The sequence below is a fragment of the Oncorhynchus nerka genome, linkage group LG4 (assembly GCF_034236695.1).
Source record: "Oncorhynchus nerka isolate Pitt River linkage group LG4, Oner_Uvic_2.0, whole genome shotgun sequence".
NCBI classification, from domain to species: domain Eukaryota; kingdom Metazoa; phylum Chordata; class Actinopteri; order Salmoniformes; family Salmonidae; genus Oncorhynchus; species Oncorhynchus nerka.
This window is the reverse complement of record NC_088399.1, coordinates 44,350,764-44,368,648: the sequence shown is the minus strand read 5'-3', so window position 1 is coordinate 44,368,648 and position 17,885 is coordinate 44,350,764. Positions and strand designations below refer to the sequence as shown.

At 43.6% G+C, this 17,885-nt stretch overlaps 1 protein-coding gene across 2 annotated transcripts in view; it reads left to right on the top strand.

Annotated features, from left to right (window-relative positions):
• The window catches only part of LOC115125989 (poly [ADP-ribose] polymerase tankyrase-1-like), a 123,306-nt gene that overhangs the window by 66,851 nt on the left and 38,570 nt on the right, over positions 1 to 17,885 (top strand). For both annotated transcript variants that reach the window (XM_029655579.2, XM_065017559.1), the window contains exon 5: positions 4,446 to 4,521. In XM_029655579.2, coding sequence (XP_029511439.1) covers positions 4,446 to 4,521 — 76 coding nt within the window. The remainder of the gene's footprint in view (positions 1 to 4,445; positions 4,522 to 17,885) is intronic.

The window sequence follows — 17,885 nt, the reverse complement described above, 5'->3', positions numbered from 1 at the left end:
AAGGTGCTAGCTCACCAACCAGAGACCCAGAGCAGAACCAGAATGGATCATATAAGGTTGCTCCATTTGATTTGAATCACTTTCCGACTGTAAAACCTTCCAAACATGTTTGCCCGTGGTAAAGTGGTCAGAAAGTGACTTTTTAGACCTGAATGCAAAAACATTCATGTGATAGAGGCCCTCAAAGTTGAGCCATTTTGCATACCCCACCCTACCATGAGACATCCGTTTCTGAGACTGGTTACTCAAATGAACTTATCCTCTGCTGCGGAGGTATCTCTGGGTCTTCATAGGGCCAGTTTCGTTATAGCACTTGAAGGTTTTTGTGACTGCACTTGAAGAAACGTTAAAAGTTCTTGACATTTCTTGGATTGACTGACCTTCATGTCTTAAATTCCTGATGGATTGTCATTTCTCTTTGCTTATTTGAGCTGTTCTTGCCATAATATGGACTTGGTTTTTACCAAATAAGGCTATCTTCTGTATACCCACCCCTACCTTGTCACAACACAACTGATTGTCTCAAACGCAACAGTCCATATTATGGCAAGAACAGCTCAAATAAGCAAAGTGAAATGACAGTCCATCATTACATTAAGACATGAAGGGTCAGTCAATCCAGAAAATGTCAAGAATTTTTAAAGTGTCTTCAAGTGCAGTCACAAAAACCATCAAGCACTATGATGAAACTGGCTGTCATGAGGACCACCACAGGAAAGGAAGTCCCAGAGTTACCTCTGCTGCAGAGGATAAGTTCATTGAAGTTACCAGCCTCAGGAATTGCAGCCCAAATAAATGCTTCACAGAGTTCAAGGAACAAGACACATCTCAACATCAACTGTTCAGTCGAGACTGCGTGAATCAGTCCTTTATGGTCGAATTTCTGCAAAGAAACCACTTCTTAAGGACACCAATAAGAAGAAGAGACTTGCTTGGGCCAAGAAACACGAGCAATGGACATTAGACCGGTGAAAATCTGTCCTTTGGTCTTTGAGTCCAAATTTTAGATGTTTGGTTCCAACCGCGGTGTATTTGTGAGACGTAGATTAGTTGAGCGGATGGTCTCCGCATTTGTGGTTCCCACCATGAAGAATGGAGGAGGTGGTGCTATGGTGTGGGGGTGCTTTGCTGGTGACACTGTCTGTGATATATTTACAATTCAAGGCACACTTAACCAGCAATGGCTACCACTGCATTCTGCAGCGATACACCATCCCATCTGTTTTGGGCACACACCTCCAGGCTGCGTAAGGGCTATTTGATCAAGAAGGAGAGTGATGGAGTGCTGCATCAGATAACCTGGCCTCCACAATCACCCGACCTCAACCCAATTGAGATGGTTTGGGATGAGTTGGACTGCAGAGTGAAGGAAAAGCAGCCAAGAAGTGCTCATCATATGTGGGAACTCCTTCAAGACTGTTGGAAAAGCATTCCAGGTGAAGCTGTTTGAGACAATGCTGAGAGTTTGCAAAGCTGTCATCAAGGCAAAGGGTGGCTACTTTGAAGAATCTAAATTATATTTTGACTTGTTTAACACTTTTTTGGTTACTACATGATTCCATATATGTTATTTCATAGTTTTGATGTCTTCACTATTATTCTACAATGTAGAAAATAGTCCAAATAAAGATGAATGAGTAGTTCTGTCCAACCTTTTGACAGGTACTGTATATATTTTTTTATTTTTTATTATACAATCGTTTGACAACCAGTTTTGTGAGCTTTCAAATGATATCGAACTCAACCGTTTATCTTTTTCAGTGACAACGACATGGATGTCTCATGGTAGGGTGGGGTATGCAAAATGGGTCAACTTTGAGAACCTCTATCTCCTGAATCTTTTGGCATTCACGTCCAAAAAGTCCCTTTTTCTGACCACTTCTACATTTACATTTACATTTAAGTCATTTAGCAGACGCTCTTATCCAGAGCGACTTACAAATTGGTGCATTCACACATAATCGAATGACACGTGATCATATACAAAGGTTTAAAATGATTATGTTTTAGTCCAACATATGTGTTTGAGCTTCTTGCGGTCAATTTGCAGTCTATAAATTATTCGTAATTATGTTCTTGCCCTCTACCATCCGCTCAACAACAACAAATAAACGGCCTGCGGCGGAATCTAGTTGATGACCCCTGCTTCAGGGATAACAACAGAAGGCTAGATAGGCCGTCTGGTCCGGATGCGGCTGGGATTCAGAGTAGGGGTTATCTCTCTATCTATGGCTGTTATGACTGACATGACAACACCGTTGTGGTGGATGGATGTTTCTGATTGGCCAGCGGGTTCACAGTTCACACGGCCATCCCTCGAGAGGGGCACTCTGGGAAGGAGTGAAGCCCCCAGCGAGAGGAAGAGGAGCAGTACTGAGTCTTCCTCCTGTCATCTGAACAGCTGAGATTCCCTGGTTTCCTGCTCTGTGCTCCCACCCTCTGTCCGCCCAGCTCTCGGTGCTCCTGCTGCCTGAACACGAACTCCCTATGCCCACTGGGAACTCCTGTCATGTCCGCTATAAACATGAGGAGATTTCTCTCTTGTTCCTACAAATGAAGGACATACAGGCTGCCCCACAATGGCTGCTGTGGTCGCTCCACGCACACAGTTTCCTTCCCACAATGGCCACCCCAGCATAGCAAAGTCTGTTATAGTCGTGCTTTGAACCACCTGAACATGTCTTGGTGCAAGGCATGTATGTCACATTCAGCTCATTATACTGAAGTGCCTGCCTCTGTTGGCCCTTGGCCAGCAGACCCTACTAGAATACATGAGAACTATAAAGACTCTGTCTTCATTATCTGGGAACGCAGTTAGTCGGTTGAAACCATGATGAGAGGGGTTGCCATGGAGTGTAAATGTACCACTCACTATGTCCACAACAATCACATGTACTGTATGGAGCTCCATCCATCCAGGGCTTTGCTTTCAGCACTTCTTATTAAGAAGAGGCCTGCTATTGGTTATTCTGCGGTAAGGGATAAGGCTCTTCTGAGATGTCTGTATCATGGAGGGGGCGAGCCTCATATAGCTGATTGACTTATGACAGGAGGTTTACTCTGTATGGGCTCCATCTTAGCGCCCTGGTAATTAGGAAGATGAAACTGACAAACACACTAGCTTTAATCCTGTGGCCTCCACTCTCTGCTAAACCTTGGGATGTTGTTGTGCATCTCAATTAAGAATCTCTTGTTTTCACTTAAGCCCAGTTAGCGTTGTCTACCGGCGGAAGGAGAAGGAGGGGAGAGAAGAGAGGAACAGAAGAAAGCAGAGCCACCGACTATGAATGCATCTTCGCTGAAGGAACTTTGGCAAAGGTTGATACAGGGGGAACGAAAGAGAAAGAGAGTTGGGGGGGAGAAAGATCCCTTTCTTCCTTTCTCTGACGGCCTTAAAGAGTTGTCGTCATCTGGGTAATGCTGTGACTGGCCGGCTCTGCTGCCAGGGTAGTGCATCCTGGCCAGGCCTCCCGTCACCGTGTCTGGGCACCGTGCACCAACCACAGGAGGCAGAGGGCATCCCTAATAAATAAACTCTCAGAGCGTGCCAACATTAAGACTGACTGGCACGGCCACCCTGATCCAGAACAGAGCAGGCAGCAGGGCTTCTGGTAACAGCCAAAGGGTGAAGAGATACACGGATAGAGGAGAATGAGTAGGATTACCCTGACCCAGCACAGCAGTAGGGCCTTACTGTAGTTTTTTATTTTTTCCATCCCATATTCAGGACTGTCTTTTACCCCCCTGGCTCTTAACTGTGGATCCTTCGAAGTGCCATACAGTCACATTGAGAACTGAGAGTGGAGCGGAGAGGGTGGCCCTTGGCTTCAGTGACACTGGAAGGAGATGCTGAGGCTTTACATGTCTCCTGACCACACTGGACCATCACTCTGGACCAGATTTTAGGACCAGACTTCAGGACCGGCTGTTAGTGTGTGTTCAATGTGTAATGTCCTGCTGTGTTTTGGGATGGTAGAGCAGAACACAGGAAAGACCTCCACAGCAGGTAGAGATGCTGACTCTGTTATCCGGAAGCCTTCTCTCTGAATCTCTCTACAGCCATGCATAGCCTTTGGCAAAAAGGAAGTTTCTGTTGGGATAAGGAAATCATTTATACTGCGTCAGTGTTTTTCACTCTTGTTGTTTTCTGTTACCTAACTATCTTGACCAGTGTGTTCAGAGATCTAAAGACTGGTTTTGACTGCAGACATAAATAATGCTCTTTAGTTTAGATCGCCGTTCTGTCCATTTTGGGCAACTCCCTGGGCAAGTTTTCTACTCTCCTAGCCTTTTGTTATTCTCCTTTTTTAGTTAATGATAATCCTCCATTCCTCCCTTCTCTTTCTATCTCTCGTTCTCGCTCATTCGTTGGGGTATATCTAATGCAGGGTATATATTTTTTTGTTTTTTCGATCCCTATTTTCTATTGTTTTCTTCCGCTGCAGGAGTGGAAATGAAGAGAAGCTCATGGCCCTGCTCACTCCGTTAAACGTCAACTGCCACGCAAGCGACGGACGCAAGGTAAGGGCTTGCTCCACCAGCACGCACGTGTCTGCACACACATTGTTACCCAAGCGATCCCCGCTCAAACCATGATATTCCAACTCAATCGTTAAGTCATAGTGAAATGGACCAATCAGTTCAGGTAAATCTAGAGGCATTGAGACATTCTTTGCCAGCGGAGGTAGTAATTGTAAGTGAACACAAGTGGAACAGGGTGAGGAGGGCTATGTGGCCCTCTTGATGTCATAGTCCTGTTCCAGGTGTCAGTGTTAGAGGCCTGGTCTGAGCTCAGGGAAAGCTACAGGATCCAAGTCAGTCCAGAGAAGAGGCTTAATCTGAGCCACGACATCCCTTCTCACAGACCTTTCATACGGGAAATGAGAGGATTTGTGATACCCGGTTGTCTGCTGCAAGGTAATCATAATGCATAGATGGGTCAGAGTTGAGGATAGTAGCTCCGCTCTCTTTTCTACTAAATTTGTTTTTGAGATTTTGACCACACTCAGTTTCTATAGTATGTTGATTATAAGTAACACATTGTTAGTACAACATTCTAGTGACAATGGATACTACAGTCGTGGCCAAAAGCTTTGAGAATGACACAAATATTAATTTTCACAGTGTCTGCTGCCTCAGTTTGTATGATGGCAATTTGCATATACTCCAGAATGTTATGAAGAGTGATAAGATGAATTGCAATTAATTGCAAAGTCCCTCTTTGCCATGCAAATGAACTGAATCCCCCAAAAACTTTTCCACTGCATTTCAGCTCTGCCACAAAAGGACCAGCTGACATGTCAGTGATTCTCTCATTAACACAGGTGTGAGAGTTGACAAGGCTGGAGATCACTCTGTCATGCTGATTGAGTTCGAATAACAGACTGGAAGCTTCAAAAGGAGGGTGGTGCTTGGAATCATTGTTCTTCCTCTGTCATCCATGGTTACCTGCAAGGAAACATGTGCCATCATCATTGCTTTGCACAAAAAGGGCTAACACAGGCAAGGATATTGCTGCCAGTAAGATTGCACCTAAATCAACCATTTATCGGATCATCAAGAACTTCAAGGAGAGCGGTTCAATTGTTGTGAAGAAGGCTTCAGGGTGCCCAAGAAAGTCCAGCAAGCGCCAGGACCGTCTCCTAAAGTTGATTCAGCTGCGGGATCGGGGCACCACCAGTACAGAGCTTGCTCAGGAATGGCAGCAGGCAGGTGTGAGTGCATCTGCACGCACAGTGAGGCGAAGACTTTTGGAGGATGGCCTGGTGTCAAGAAGGGCAGCAAAGAAGCCACTTCTCTCCAGGAAAAACATCAGGGACAGACTGATATTCTGCAAAAGGTACTGCTGAGGACTGGGATAAAGTCATTTTCTCTGATGAATCCCCTTTCCGATTGTTTGGGGAATCCGGAAAAAAACTTGTTCGGAGAAGACAAGGTGAGCTCTACCATCAGTCCTGTGTCATGCCAACAGTAATGCATCCTGAGACCATTCATGTGTGTGGGGTTGCTTCTCAGCCAAGGGAGTGGACTCCCACAATTTTGCCTACGAACACAGCCATGAATAAAGAATGGTACCAACACATCCTCCGAGAGCAACTTCTCCCAACCGTCCAAGAACCGTTTGGTGATGAACAATGCCTTTTCCAAAAAGGTGGATGACCTTGCCATAAGGCAAAAGTGATAACTAAGTGGCTCGGGGGAAAAAACATAGATATTTTGGGTCCATGGCCAGGAAACTCCCCAGGGTGGACAAACAAAAACCCGCAAATTCTGACAAACTCCAAGCATTGGAGATTTAACGGCATGTTTTCATTTTTTTTATTTTGTCAATTTGTTTGATTTAATCCTTCCACCTTACGATATAGTCTGAGAAAAGCCAGTCGTTAGTACAGGAATCCTGAAGTTGCAAGCCAGATGGGCTGGTCATCCATTCTATTGGCATGGACGTTCTAAGCCACAGGTGTCAAACTCATTCCACAGAGGGCCAAGTCTATGCAGGTTTTCGGTCCTCCCTTGTGCTTGATTGATGAATTAAGGTCACTAATTAGTAAGGAACTCCCCACACCCGGTTGTCTCGGGCTTAATTGAAAGGAAAAACCAAGAACCTTCAGACACAAGGCCCTCAATGGAATGAGTTTGACACCCCTGGTCTAAGCAATAAAGGTTGCTATGAGACTAGCACTTTCTCCTTTGCTGGCCTAGCCAACTAAAGCAAACACACAATCACATCAAGCAGTTGAAATGACAGCAAGCTATGTGCATTTTTTGTTTGTTTTACCTTTGTTCCTTTTGCAGTTTCTTGGGATATATTCATTATAACCAGAGAATCTGTCACGTTCATATGCATGGCACGGATTGGAGAAGCAGACAGCAAGTTTTAGGCAAACCTCAACTGTTGCAAACCAAATGCTAGAGGAGTAGCATGGGGAAATATTGCCTAGACGGGTTTTTTTCCAGGGGAGATGAAGTGTATAAATTACCTGGCTAGGCTGTCAGACAGTGGATGCGCATTGATTCAAATGGAGCTGTTAACAGGCATTATCAAATCAAAATGTATTTGTCACATGCGCCGACTACAACAAGTGTAGACCTTACCGTGAAATGCTTACTTACAAGCCCTTAGCCAACAGTGCAGTTCAAGATGAGTTAAGAAAATATTTACAAACTAAACCAAGGTAAAAAATAATAAAAAGTAACACAATAAAAGTAACAATAACTAGGCTATATACATGGGGTACCAGTACAGAGTCAGTGTGCGGGGGTACAGGTTAGTTGAGGTAATTTGTACATGTAGGGTGGGGTTGAGTCAATTCATTTAGTCAATTCATTACCTGGGATTGTGGTTACTAACTCCTATCAACCAATCAGCATCCAAGATCCAAATAACCTGTTTTATAGTTTAGAATTATTCCGGTAGAGGGATTTGGAGATCTGTGGGGGGTTCCGCAGTGAGGTTCTTTGTATTCCTACACCACAGCAGTGTAGGTTGTGGTTATGGCTATTAAGTAAGCCGTTAGCATTCAATGACTCCTGATCATCCACCGGCTGGGTTGTCAGTGCCGTGGCTTTGTATATCTGAATTCTGTCCCTGCCTGCTTCAGGAGGCATGCAATGACATTTAGATTTGGATTGATTTCCGTGAGGGTACGATGACAGCGATAATAATAACTGACACAATGATGCATATTAAAATGCTAATGAAGCTTTCCCAAAGATTGTCGCCATAGCCTCCATCTCAAGACCCCTTTCTTTATTACCCCTTTTTCCTTTTAATTAAAATGCCACCATCCCTCCCTCCACCTCCCTGGCCAATTCTCTGCCTTTTATGTGAGCAGTGCTGTTCTAGACGCTGTGGATGTTTATGGCTGGTTCTGTGTTTGCCAAATCACGGCCCTCTAATACAGCTCTGCAGAGTGCAGTGTTCCTGCCAGCCAGCCAGCCAGCCAGTTGGTTGCTCCCCAGACCTCAGTGTTTATGAACAGAGAGAATGTATTCTCCTTTACAGTCGCCACTAATGTGCAGTGCGGTTAGTCTCTCTGTGCTAATGAGTTGCTGTGGCCCAGGCAGCACAGCATGTCGGTTCAGAGATGCTGTTCTAAGGCAGATGAGAGGGTTGCTCCTGCTAGTTACATTGCTTTGGGATGTTGAGTCCTCGGTGTTTCTCGAAATATGCGTACTACTGTGCTCCCCACACTCGTGCTCCACGTGCATTCTCCAAGGAAGTTCTCTTGAGTATGCTCTTGTGAGGACAAGGGTGTGGAGGACACATAAAACATAACATTTAATCAACACTCTCGCTCCCCGTACAGTATTACCCCACGCTGCATCGCCCCATTCACTGAACCTGCTTCCAGCTAGGACAATGGCAACAATATAGACGAAACAAGATGTACACCAAGCTAACGTTTTACTTCAGAATTATCAGCTAGATATACTGTATATGTGAATTGTTGTAATCTAGCTAGCCAGCTATCTAGTTAAACAGGCAGAAATGTCCTAAAACTAATGTTATGCAAGGTACAGTAGATGTTTACTCTTCGTGGGTAGCTAGCTAACAATTCTTTGTGGCTTGCCAGTTAGCCCACTGACTTACTATGGACCCATTCACTGAACCTTCCGTTTTATTTGTATTTATTTATTTAACCTTTATTTAACTAGGCAAGTCAGTGAAGAACAAATTCTTATTTACAATGACGGCCAAACCCAGACGACGCTGGGCCAATTGTGCTTTACCATATTGGATATCCAATCGCGGCCGGTGGTGAAACAGGCTGGATTCTAACCACAGTGTCTGTAGTGACACCTCTAGCACTGAGATGCAGTGTCTTAGGCCGCTGCGCCACTTGAGAGCAGCGGTCTAGCCAGGACAATGGCAATAGAGACGAAACAAGATATACACAAAACAAAAGTTTTACTTCATAAATATCAGCTAGCTATATGTAAATCGTAATAATGTAGCTAACCAGATAGTATAACCGGCAAAAATGACCTTAAACCAATGTTATCCAATATAGATGTGAATTCTATATGGGTAGCTAGCTAACAATTCTTTGTGGCTATCTAGTTAGCTAACAGTAGTAGCTAGCCAGTTAACTCTATTGACTTACTATGGCTTGCGGTCTACGCACACTACAGTGGGTATGGTAGGCAGGTAACCATGCCAAAATTAACACAGCATGTATTTATTAAGGTATGAAGTTAAAATATTGTAGTCAGGCAACATATGAGAGGTGAATAGGCAACATTTTTTATTTATTTATTTATTACTTTTCATATCTTTTTCTCCCCAATTTGGTGATTACGATCTTGTCTCATCGCTGTAACTCTCCAACGAGCTCGGGAGAGGCGAAATTCGAGTCATGCGTCCTCCTTAACATGACCCGCCAAGCCGCGCTTCTTAACACCCGCTCGCTAAACCCGGAAGCCAGCTGCACCAATGTGGCGGAAGACGCTGGGCCAATTATGGGACTCCCAGTCACGGCTGGTTGTGACACAGCCTGGGATTGAACCCGTGGCTGTCGTGGCTGTGGCTGTCGTGATGCCGCAACACTGAGACGCAGTGCCTAAGACCGCTGCGCCACTCGGGAGGCCAATAGGCAACATTTCATTCAAAGTCGGAGTGTATTTTCTCTCACTTCAGCTCAAATAATCGCCACCATTGATTTCAAGAAAATGTGTGTAATTTTTTACGTGGTTGCGTCATTTCTTTGCATACTTTCCGTTGACGTTTGCATCGGTGCATGCTTCAAGATATGTACAAACGGAGCACGCATTCGAGAAGTGCCCTCTGTGCTCCGTTTGGCATACTTTGATTTGAACTCGTACTCTGACCCTCCTGTGCTAGTATGTATTTTGACAAACACCCATGTGTGTTCGTTTGGATGGTACTATAATTGTGTTTTTAAGAGTTTTTCAGATAGAATAGGCTTACTTGGCCTCTCCTAAGGCCACAGCTCTGTTTCCCTATACTATATAGCCCTTTAATTGACTGTCCAGTGAGTCACAGGTATTTTACCTAGGAGGGAGACCCAGGAGTTATGGAGGAGATTACGGGAAAGTGAGAGGTCAGCATTTAGCCGACATGGTGCAATTCATGGGGCTCCTAGATATTTCCAAGGGAGCTTTTTGTCGGTGTTTAGGCTACATCCAGTCTGTCAGGTGTGTTCCCTTCCCACACTAACCTCTAAAAGTGAGCTTCTCAGCTATCCTAAGATGGTTAGTACACGGCAACTCACTGTTTGTAATTACCTGGACTCCACTTAACTTAATGCTAACACAAAATTGTCCTGATTTCTTCCTAAGAAAGAGGGAGAACTGAGTGTGTGAGCCAGAGATAGAGCCATCTGCATGATCTCTCCGTGCAATATGCAAATACTGTAAGTGTGGATTCTGATTAGCATACTAATGATATTCTGTTCTGAGGATTCTCCGTCCTCATAACCCATTCCACTTGTAATTTCTGTTGTCAAAACTAATAAAGAAATGAGCGACTCAACTGGAATGGAAGTAAAGGTCTAAGGCCCGCCTTGAGAGAGAAGAGTGAACTTGAAAATGTACTAAGCTTGCTGATGTTTTGTTGGTGCATTTTATTCAGGGATGTGTGCCATGCATGTGGTAGTTAAGAAGTGACTTTGTGGCACAGGTTATTTCATGGACTCAAATGACTTAAATGTAATGGAGATTCTACCACTCAGGTACAGTACGTGTTACTTTAACCCCCCCCCCCCCCCCCGTAAAGAGACTAGAGTCACAGTCAGTCAGTCCTCAATGCTTTCACCTGTCTAGTCATTCCATGCCCAGCTAATCTCTCCTATGATATTCGGCTAAATAAATAAAAAGTTGATCACACTTGCTTCCTGAACCCATTCAGTTAGCTTCTTGTTTTTATCTCCTTAGTGGTCTGCCTATGTGCGTTTTAAAGATCCACTGCTCGCATTTGCTGCCTCTGCCCCTGTCCCCCCACCTCGCTTCTCTGTCCCTCCGCCTCCATAACCCAGGGAAAGAATTGAAGAGAAGCTCGCCCTTGGCTGCTCAAGTCTTCTGTTTTCCATTTGTCATACATTTACAGCTTACAGGGGCATTATTTTGTTGAAGTATATAATAGAATACTTTAGCTCTTTCCGAGCGGCACCATTTGTCATGGGACTCTGTTGCTGTACCAGTCTCTCTTCTATTTCTCCTCTTCTGTTTTCTGTTGAATCCACACCCGGAGTTTAAAAAAAAAAAAGCAGCAAAGGGCTGTTATCATCCTCCGATATCTTCATGGCCTGAAACACAGTTTGTTCTGTAAATTCATTGCGTTTGTCACAGTTTGCTTCTACAATGGATATTGCAGCAGCCCAGGACAGAAAAGGCTCTTGGCGATGATGGGGTGATCAAGGACAATAGGAAATGGAGAATACTGTCCCTGGCAGTGTCCTCAGTGTTAGGCTATTTCCATGGCTACAACAAGGAGGGGAAGAGGCGTAGGCGACACTAGAGAACGTTGTAAAATGATGAATCCCCTCCGAACCTGTGATATTAGCCATACGTGGACCCCCTGCCAACAGCCATGTTTTTAATCTAGGTTACAGTGGTGTCTGCAGCACTGGTGTTATAGTTAGTTGTTAGAAACCCCTATTAGATTGAGGTTCAAGGCATGAACAATAGGCCCTAGTTGTTTTTGATCATCCTCTTTTATGTAGCTGGATTTACTAAATCCTTACTTTGCTTTTCTGACTGGTTGGTGTTGATACTGTGGAGGAATCTGTAGAATGCCTATCCCTTGGCGTCTACTGTTAGTAACTCCGCTCTGTCATTTCAGTAGTGTGTAAAGAAATGACCTTGGGTGGACACTTACGGGAAGCTTAGTGGAGCGTTGAGATGAGACGCTCCCTGTAATGACCGGTTTGCCTCAACCCAGTACCCGGATGCGGCCAAACGCCTTCGGAAGCTGCCCAGTATTCAGGAGGAGGAGATCCAGTCTGTCTACGTGTGAGGAGCAGAGCAGACACGTGCCCGTCTCCCCGGGCACAATGGCATCTCAGTTTACTTCAACAACCTGCTGCCATCCTGTCCCTCCAACGGCCCTAGGAACAGTGGGATGTGCTGAGGATGAATGAACCGGGCCTGTCTCAAACCTCACCATTTTTTGCCGTGTCTTAACCATCATCAACATCAAGGCTTGTCATAACCATCACTGCCTCTGTATTCAGGGACTGACTTCGAAGTGACACCCGCCTCCGCATATCGTACCGCAGGGGAAAATGAGAGAGGGGGCGACTAAAATAAATGCTTTATCGGTTTTGGAATTATATCGGCTTTAGAATTTCAATGGAGAGCATAAGACGCTGAGGATGAATCTCTGAGTTAAGTGAATCAATCATGTGATTGGGTAGCTCAGGTTCCTGGGTGTCTCTGCGTGACACCAGCTGGACTACGTCATCAGACAAGTGTTTGTTACATTTAGGGTTGTCCCCAACTAAAAAAAATCTTGGTCGACCGAGAGTGGTCCTGTTCTTTTGACCAATCGATTGGTCGAAATGTTTAACCTTATTTTTCCATATATAGACAGGCACACCCTATGTGTTTTAATAAAATCAACTACATATGCACTGAGCGTGTCTGATGCTTTAAGCACACTGTTTGATTAAATTATTAAGACACACAGATGAGTCAAAGACCCCGGAGGTCACATTGTGCTAAAAAAGAATTTACAGCGAGTGCCTGTGTGACTGGCGCACATTGCCTCCTCTCCTCTGCAGCGACAAGGTACCACAGCAAGTGTTTATTGTGCTGTTCAAAATGGATGCGGAAGACGTGAAAAATAAACTCAAAGCGGTTTGTTTACTGGTTGCTCAGGAGGAAAAGTGGAAGTCAGATCTGTGGAAGACATTTGACTTAGTTGTGGAAAATCCTGGAGATGAAGAAAGAGGAGGGTATTGGAGCAAGCGTTGCACAATTATTATGTGTGCCAAACAGTTGCTATTACATAACAAAATGTTGGGACCATTTGGAACAGTAAACAACACTAAATAAATATGTCTGTTCTAATGAAAAATAATAAATATGGAGCCTTTATTACAGCAGCCTAAAAACAACATTGCAGTTTATTTATTGTTTAGGCTTCTTATTCAAAGCTCCTCTTGATATTTAATTATGCTTGATTGCATTTCAAAGTAGGAATGTCTCGTATGCTGTGTGATGGCATGAATGAACAAATTATTGATTGATACAGTATATATTGAAATATAGGCCTAAGTAAGTTACAGTTTAAGTTTAAGACTGGCCTACAGCTCGGTGGTGGTTATACAAGGCTACAGTACAAAGCCTACTAATGAGAATGACAATACTTATTATTATAATGATAATTGTAACAATAAGAATAAGATCAATAAAATGGAGGGTATAAGACCGAGAGATGCTTGCTTATAATGTGTGACAAACGGATGCTGTTAGATTAAATATATTTTTTCCTGCCTGTTTGGAACAGTGTAAACAACACTAAATAAATTATAAGTAATACCAGTCTATCAATATATATCTTTTTTTAACTGGGCAAGTCAGTTAAGAACAAATTCTTATTTTCAATGACGGCCTAGGAACAGTGGGTTAACTGCTTGTTCAGGGGCAGAACGACAGATTTGTACCTTGTCAGCTCGGGGATTTGAACTTGCAACCTTCCGGTTACTAGTCCAATGCTCCAACCACTAGGATACCCTGCCGCCCCGGGTGTGTTAAAATATTACAGCATAGCAAAGGCTAAAAACAGCCAAATCTGTTTTGCCGTTGCATGATGCTTGGTTCTCACGAATCAGTAGGCAACTAAACAAACACTCAAACAGGCAACAAAGGCAAGCTCGGTCTTATTTCTGTGTATGTATGTATATATATATGTATGTGTTTATATATATATATGATTTGTAAAGCCAGGCACATTTAACAGTTAGGCTATTTATTATAGACCTAATTAAGTTGGGGTTTCCTCTCTCCTCAATTTTATTAGACAATTAGGCACGGGCTGTTTCCTCGTCTTTGCTGCTGCTGCCTCCGCTGCAATGTTCTCAATCCCCATATACAAGTTAACTCTGCTATTATGCACGTAGCAACATAGGGAAAAGAGTCACTTCTACGGCGAACTAAAGAATGTTTCAGAGCCGCGGTCAGCGACCGTAAACAGCGCGGGAGAAAGTGCATTTGTTAATATTAAATCTATTAGTGTTGCAACATTATATTTTACATAATTTCACAATCACAATACACAATTTCAGTATCACATGTCTTAGAGCGATGGACTGTTCCATCCCCGTGGCCTCAGCAATGGATTAGTCCACTGAGACAGTCGCGAATCAGACTGGTGTCTTGTGCACCATTAAAAAAATTACAAATAAATTGCGACTGCTCGACTAAAGAGACCTTGGTCGACCAACAGCTTATGGATCCAAACAATTGACCAGTCGACTAAATGGGGTCAGCCCTAGTTACAGTGCATTCGGAAAGTATTCAGACCCCTTCCCCTTTTCCACATTTAGTTACAGTTGAGGTTGGAAGTTTACATACACTTATGTTGGAGTCATTAAAACTAGTTTCTCAACCACTCCAAAAAGTTATTGTTAATAAACTATAGTTTTGGCAAGTCGGTTAGGACATTTACTTTGTGCATGACACCAGTAATTTTTCCAAATATTGTTTACAGACAGATTATTTCACTTATAATTCACTGTATCACAATTCCAGTGGGTCAGAAGTTTACATACACTATGTTGACTGTGCCTTTAAAAACAGCTTGGAAAATTCCAGAAAATTATGTAATGGCTTTAAAGCTTCTGATAGGCTAATTGACATCATTTGAGTCAATTGGAGGTGTACCTGTGGATGTATTTCAAGGCCTACCTTCAAACTCAATGCCTCTTTGCTTGACATCATGGGTAAATCAAAATAAATCATCCAATACCTCAGAAAGAAAATGGTAGACCTCCAGAAGTCTGGTTCATCCTTGGGAGCAATTTCCAAACACCTGAAGGTACCACGTTCATCTGTACAAACAATAGTATGCAAGTATAAACACCATGGGACCATGCAGCCGTCACATCGCTCAGGAAGGAGACTTTGGTGCGAAAAGTACAAATCAATCCCAGAACAACAGCAAAGGACCTTGTGAAGATGCTGGAGGATCAGGTACAAAAGTATATATATCCACAGTAAAACGAGTCCTATATCGACATAACCTGAAAGGCCGCTCAGCAAGGAAGAAGCCACTGCTCCAAAACCGCCATAAAAAAGCCAGACTACGGTTTGCATCTGCACATGGGGACAAAGATAGTACTTTTTGGAGAAATGTCCTCTGGTCTGATGAAACAAAAATAGAACTGTTTGGCCATAATGACAATGGTTATGTTTGGAGGGAAAAGGGGGAGGCTTGCAAGCCAAAAAATACCATCCCAACCGTGAAGCACGGGGGTGGCAGCATCATGTTGTGGGGGTGCATTGCTGCAGGAGGTGCTGGTGCACTTCACGAAATAGATGACATCATGAGGGAGGAAAATTATGTGGATATATTGAAGCAACATCTCAAGACATCAGTCAGGAAGTTCAAGCTTGGTCACAAATGGGTCTTCCAAATGGACAATGACCCCAAGCATACTTCCAAAGTTGTGGCAAAATGGCTTAAGGACAACAAAGTCAAAGTATTGGAGTGGCAATCATAAAGCCCTGACCTCAATCCTTTAGAACATTTGTGGGCAGAACTGAAAAAGCATGTGAGAGCAAGGAGGCCTACAAACCTGACTCAGTTACACCAGCTCTGTCAGGAGGAATGGGCCAAAATTCACCCAATTTATTGTGTGAAGCTTGTGGAAGGCTACCTGAAATGTTTGACCCAAGTTATACAATTTAAAGGCAATGCTACCAAATACTAATTGAGTGTATGTAAACTTCTGACCCACTGGGAATGTGATGAAAGAAATCAAAGCTGAAATAAATCATCCTCTCTACTATTATTCGGACATTTCACATTCTTAAAATAAAGTGGTGATCCTAACTGACCTAAGACAGGGTATTTTTACTAGTCAGGAATTGTGAAAAACTGACTTTAATTGTATTTGGCTAAGGTGTGTATAAACCTCTGACTTCAACGGTTCGTTACAGCCTTATTCTAAAATGTAATTCAATTGTTTTTCCCACCTCATAAATCAACACACAATACCCCGTAATGACAAAGCAAAAAATGTTGAAAAAATAAAATACTGAAATATCACATTTACATAAGTATTCAGACCCTTTACTCAGTACTTTGTTGAAGCACCTTTGGCAGCGATTACAGCATTGAGTCTTCTTGGGTATGATGCTATAAGCTTGGCACACCTGTATTTGGGGAGTTTCTCCCATTCTTCTCTGCAGATCCTCTCAAGCTCAGGTTGAATGGGGAGCGTTGCTGCACAGCTATTTTCAGATCTCTCCAAAGATGTTATATCGGGTCCAAGTCCAGGCTCTGCCTGGGTCACTCAAGGACATTCAGAGACTTGTCCCAAAGCCACTTCTGTGTTGGCTTGGCTGTATGCTTATGGTCATTGTCCTGTTGGAAGGTGAACCCTCGCCCCAGTCTGAGGTCCTGAGCGCTCTGGAGCAGGTTTTCATCAGGAATCTCTCTGTACTTTGCTCCGTTCACCTTTGCCTCGATCCTGACTAGTATCCCAGTCCCTGCCACCAAAAAACATCCCCACAGCATGATGCTTCCACCACCATGCTTCACTGTAAGGATGGTGCCAGGATTCCCCCAGATGTGACGCTTGGCATTCAGGTCAAAGAGTTCAATCTTGGTTTCATCAGACCAGAGAATCTTGTTTCTCATGGTCTTGTAGGTGCCTTTTTTTTTAGCAAACTCCAAGCGGGCTGTCATGTGTCTTTTTACTGAGGAGTGGCTTCTGTCTGGCCACTCTACCATAAAGACCTGATTGTTGAGATGGTTGTCCTTCTGGAAGGTTCTGCCATCTCCACAGAGGAACTCTACACCTCTGTCAGAGTGACCATCGGGGTCTTGGTCATCTCCCTGACCAAGGCCCTTCTCCCCCGATTGCTCAGTTTGGCCAGGCGGCCAGCTCTAAGAAGATTTCTGGTGTTTCCAAACTTCTTCCATTTAGAATGATGCTGGTCACTGTGTTCTTGGGCACCTTCAATGCTGCAGAAATGTTTTGGTATCTTTCCCCAGATCTGTGCCTTGTCACAAACCTCTCACAGAGCTCTACGGACAATTCCTTAGACCTCATGGCTTGGTTTTTCCTCTGACATGCACTGTCAACTGTGGGACCTTGTATCGACAGCTGTGTGCTTTTCCAAATAATCTCCAATCAATTGAATTTACCACAGATGGACTCCAATCAAGTTGTAGAAACATCTCAAGGATGATCAATGGGAACAGGATACACCTGAGCTTAACTTCGAGTCTCATAGCAAAGGGCCTGAATACTTATGTAAATAAGGTCTGTTTTTTTGTTTTAATACATTCACTAACATTTCTAAAAACCTGTTCACTTTGTCATAATGGGTATCGTGTGTAGATTGCTGCTGATTTCTATTTATTTAATCCATTTTAGAATGAGGCTTTAACAAAATGTGGATAAAGATAAGGGGTCTGAAAACTTCTTGAAGGCACATTACATTAGTGTTCTCTCACAGAGCTGATTCCGTCTAGCCTAATCCGTTAACCATCTGGTTCACACCGTCCTATAAGAGATGTTTGTGAGGTGATCATTTCTCTGATGGCACTTATGCTTCATCCTTTAATAGTCATGATTAACTGGTGATTGCCGGTGTAATTAAGGGTAATTATTGGGCGTAGGGCATCCCACCTCTTCACCCATCAGCCTATGCTGTAACCAGTGCCTGGTGTTACACTGGTCCACATTTAA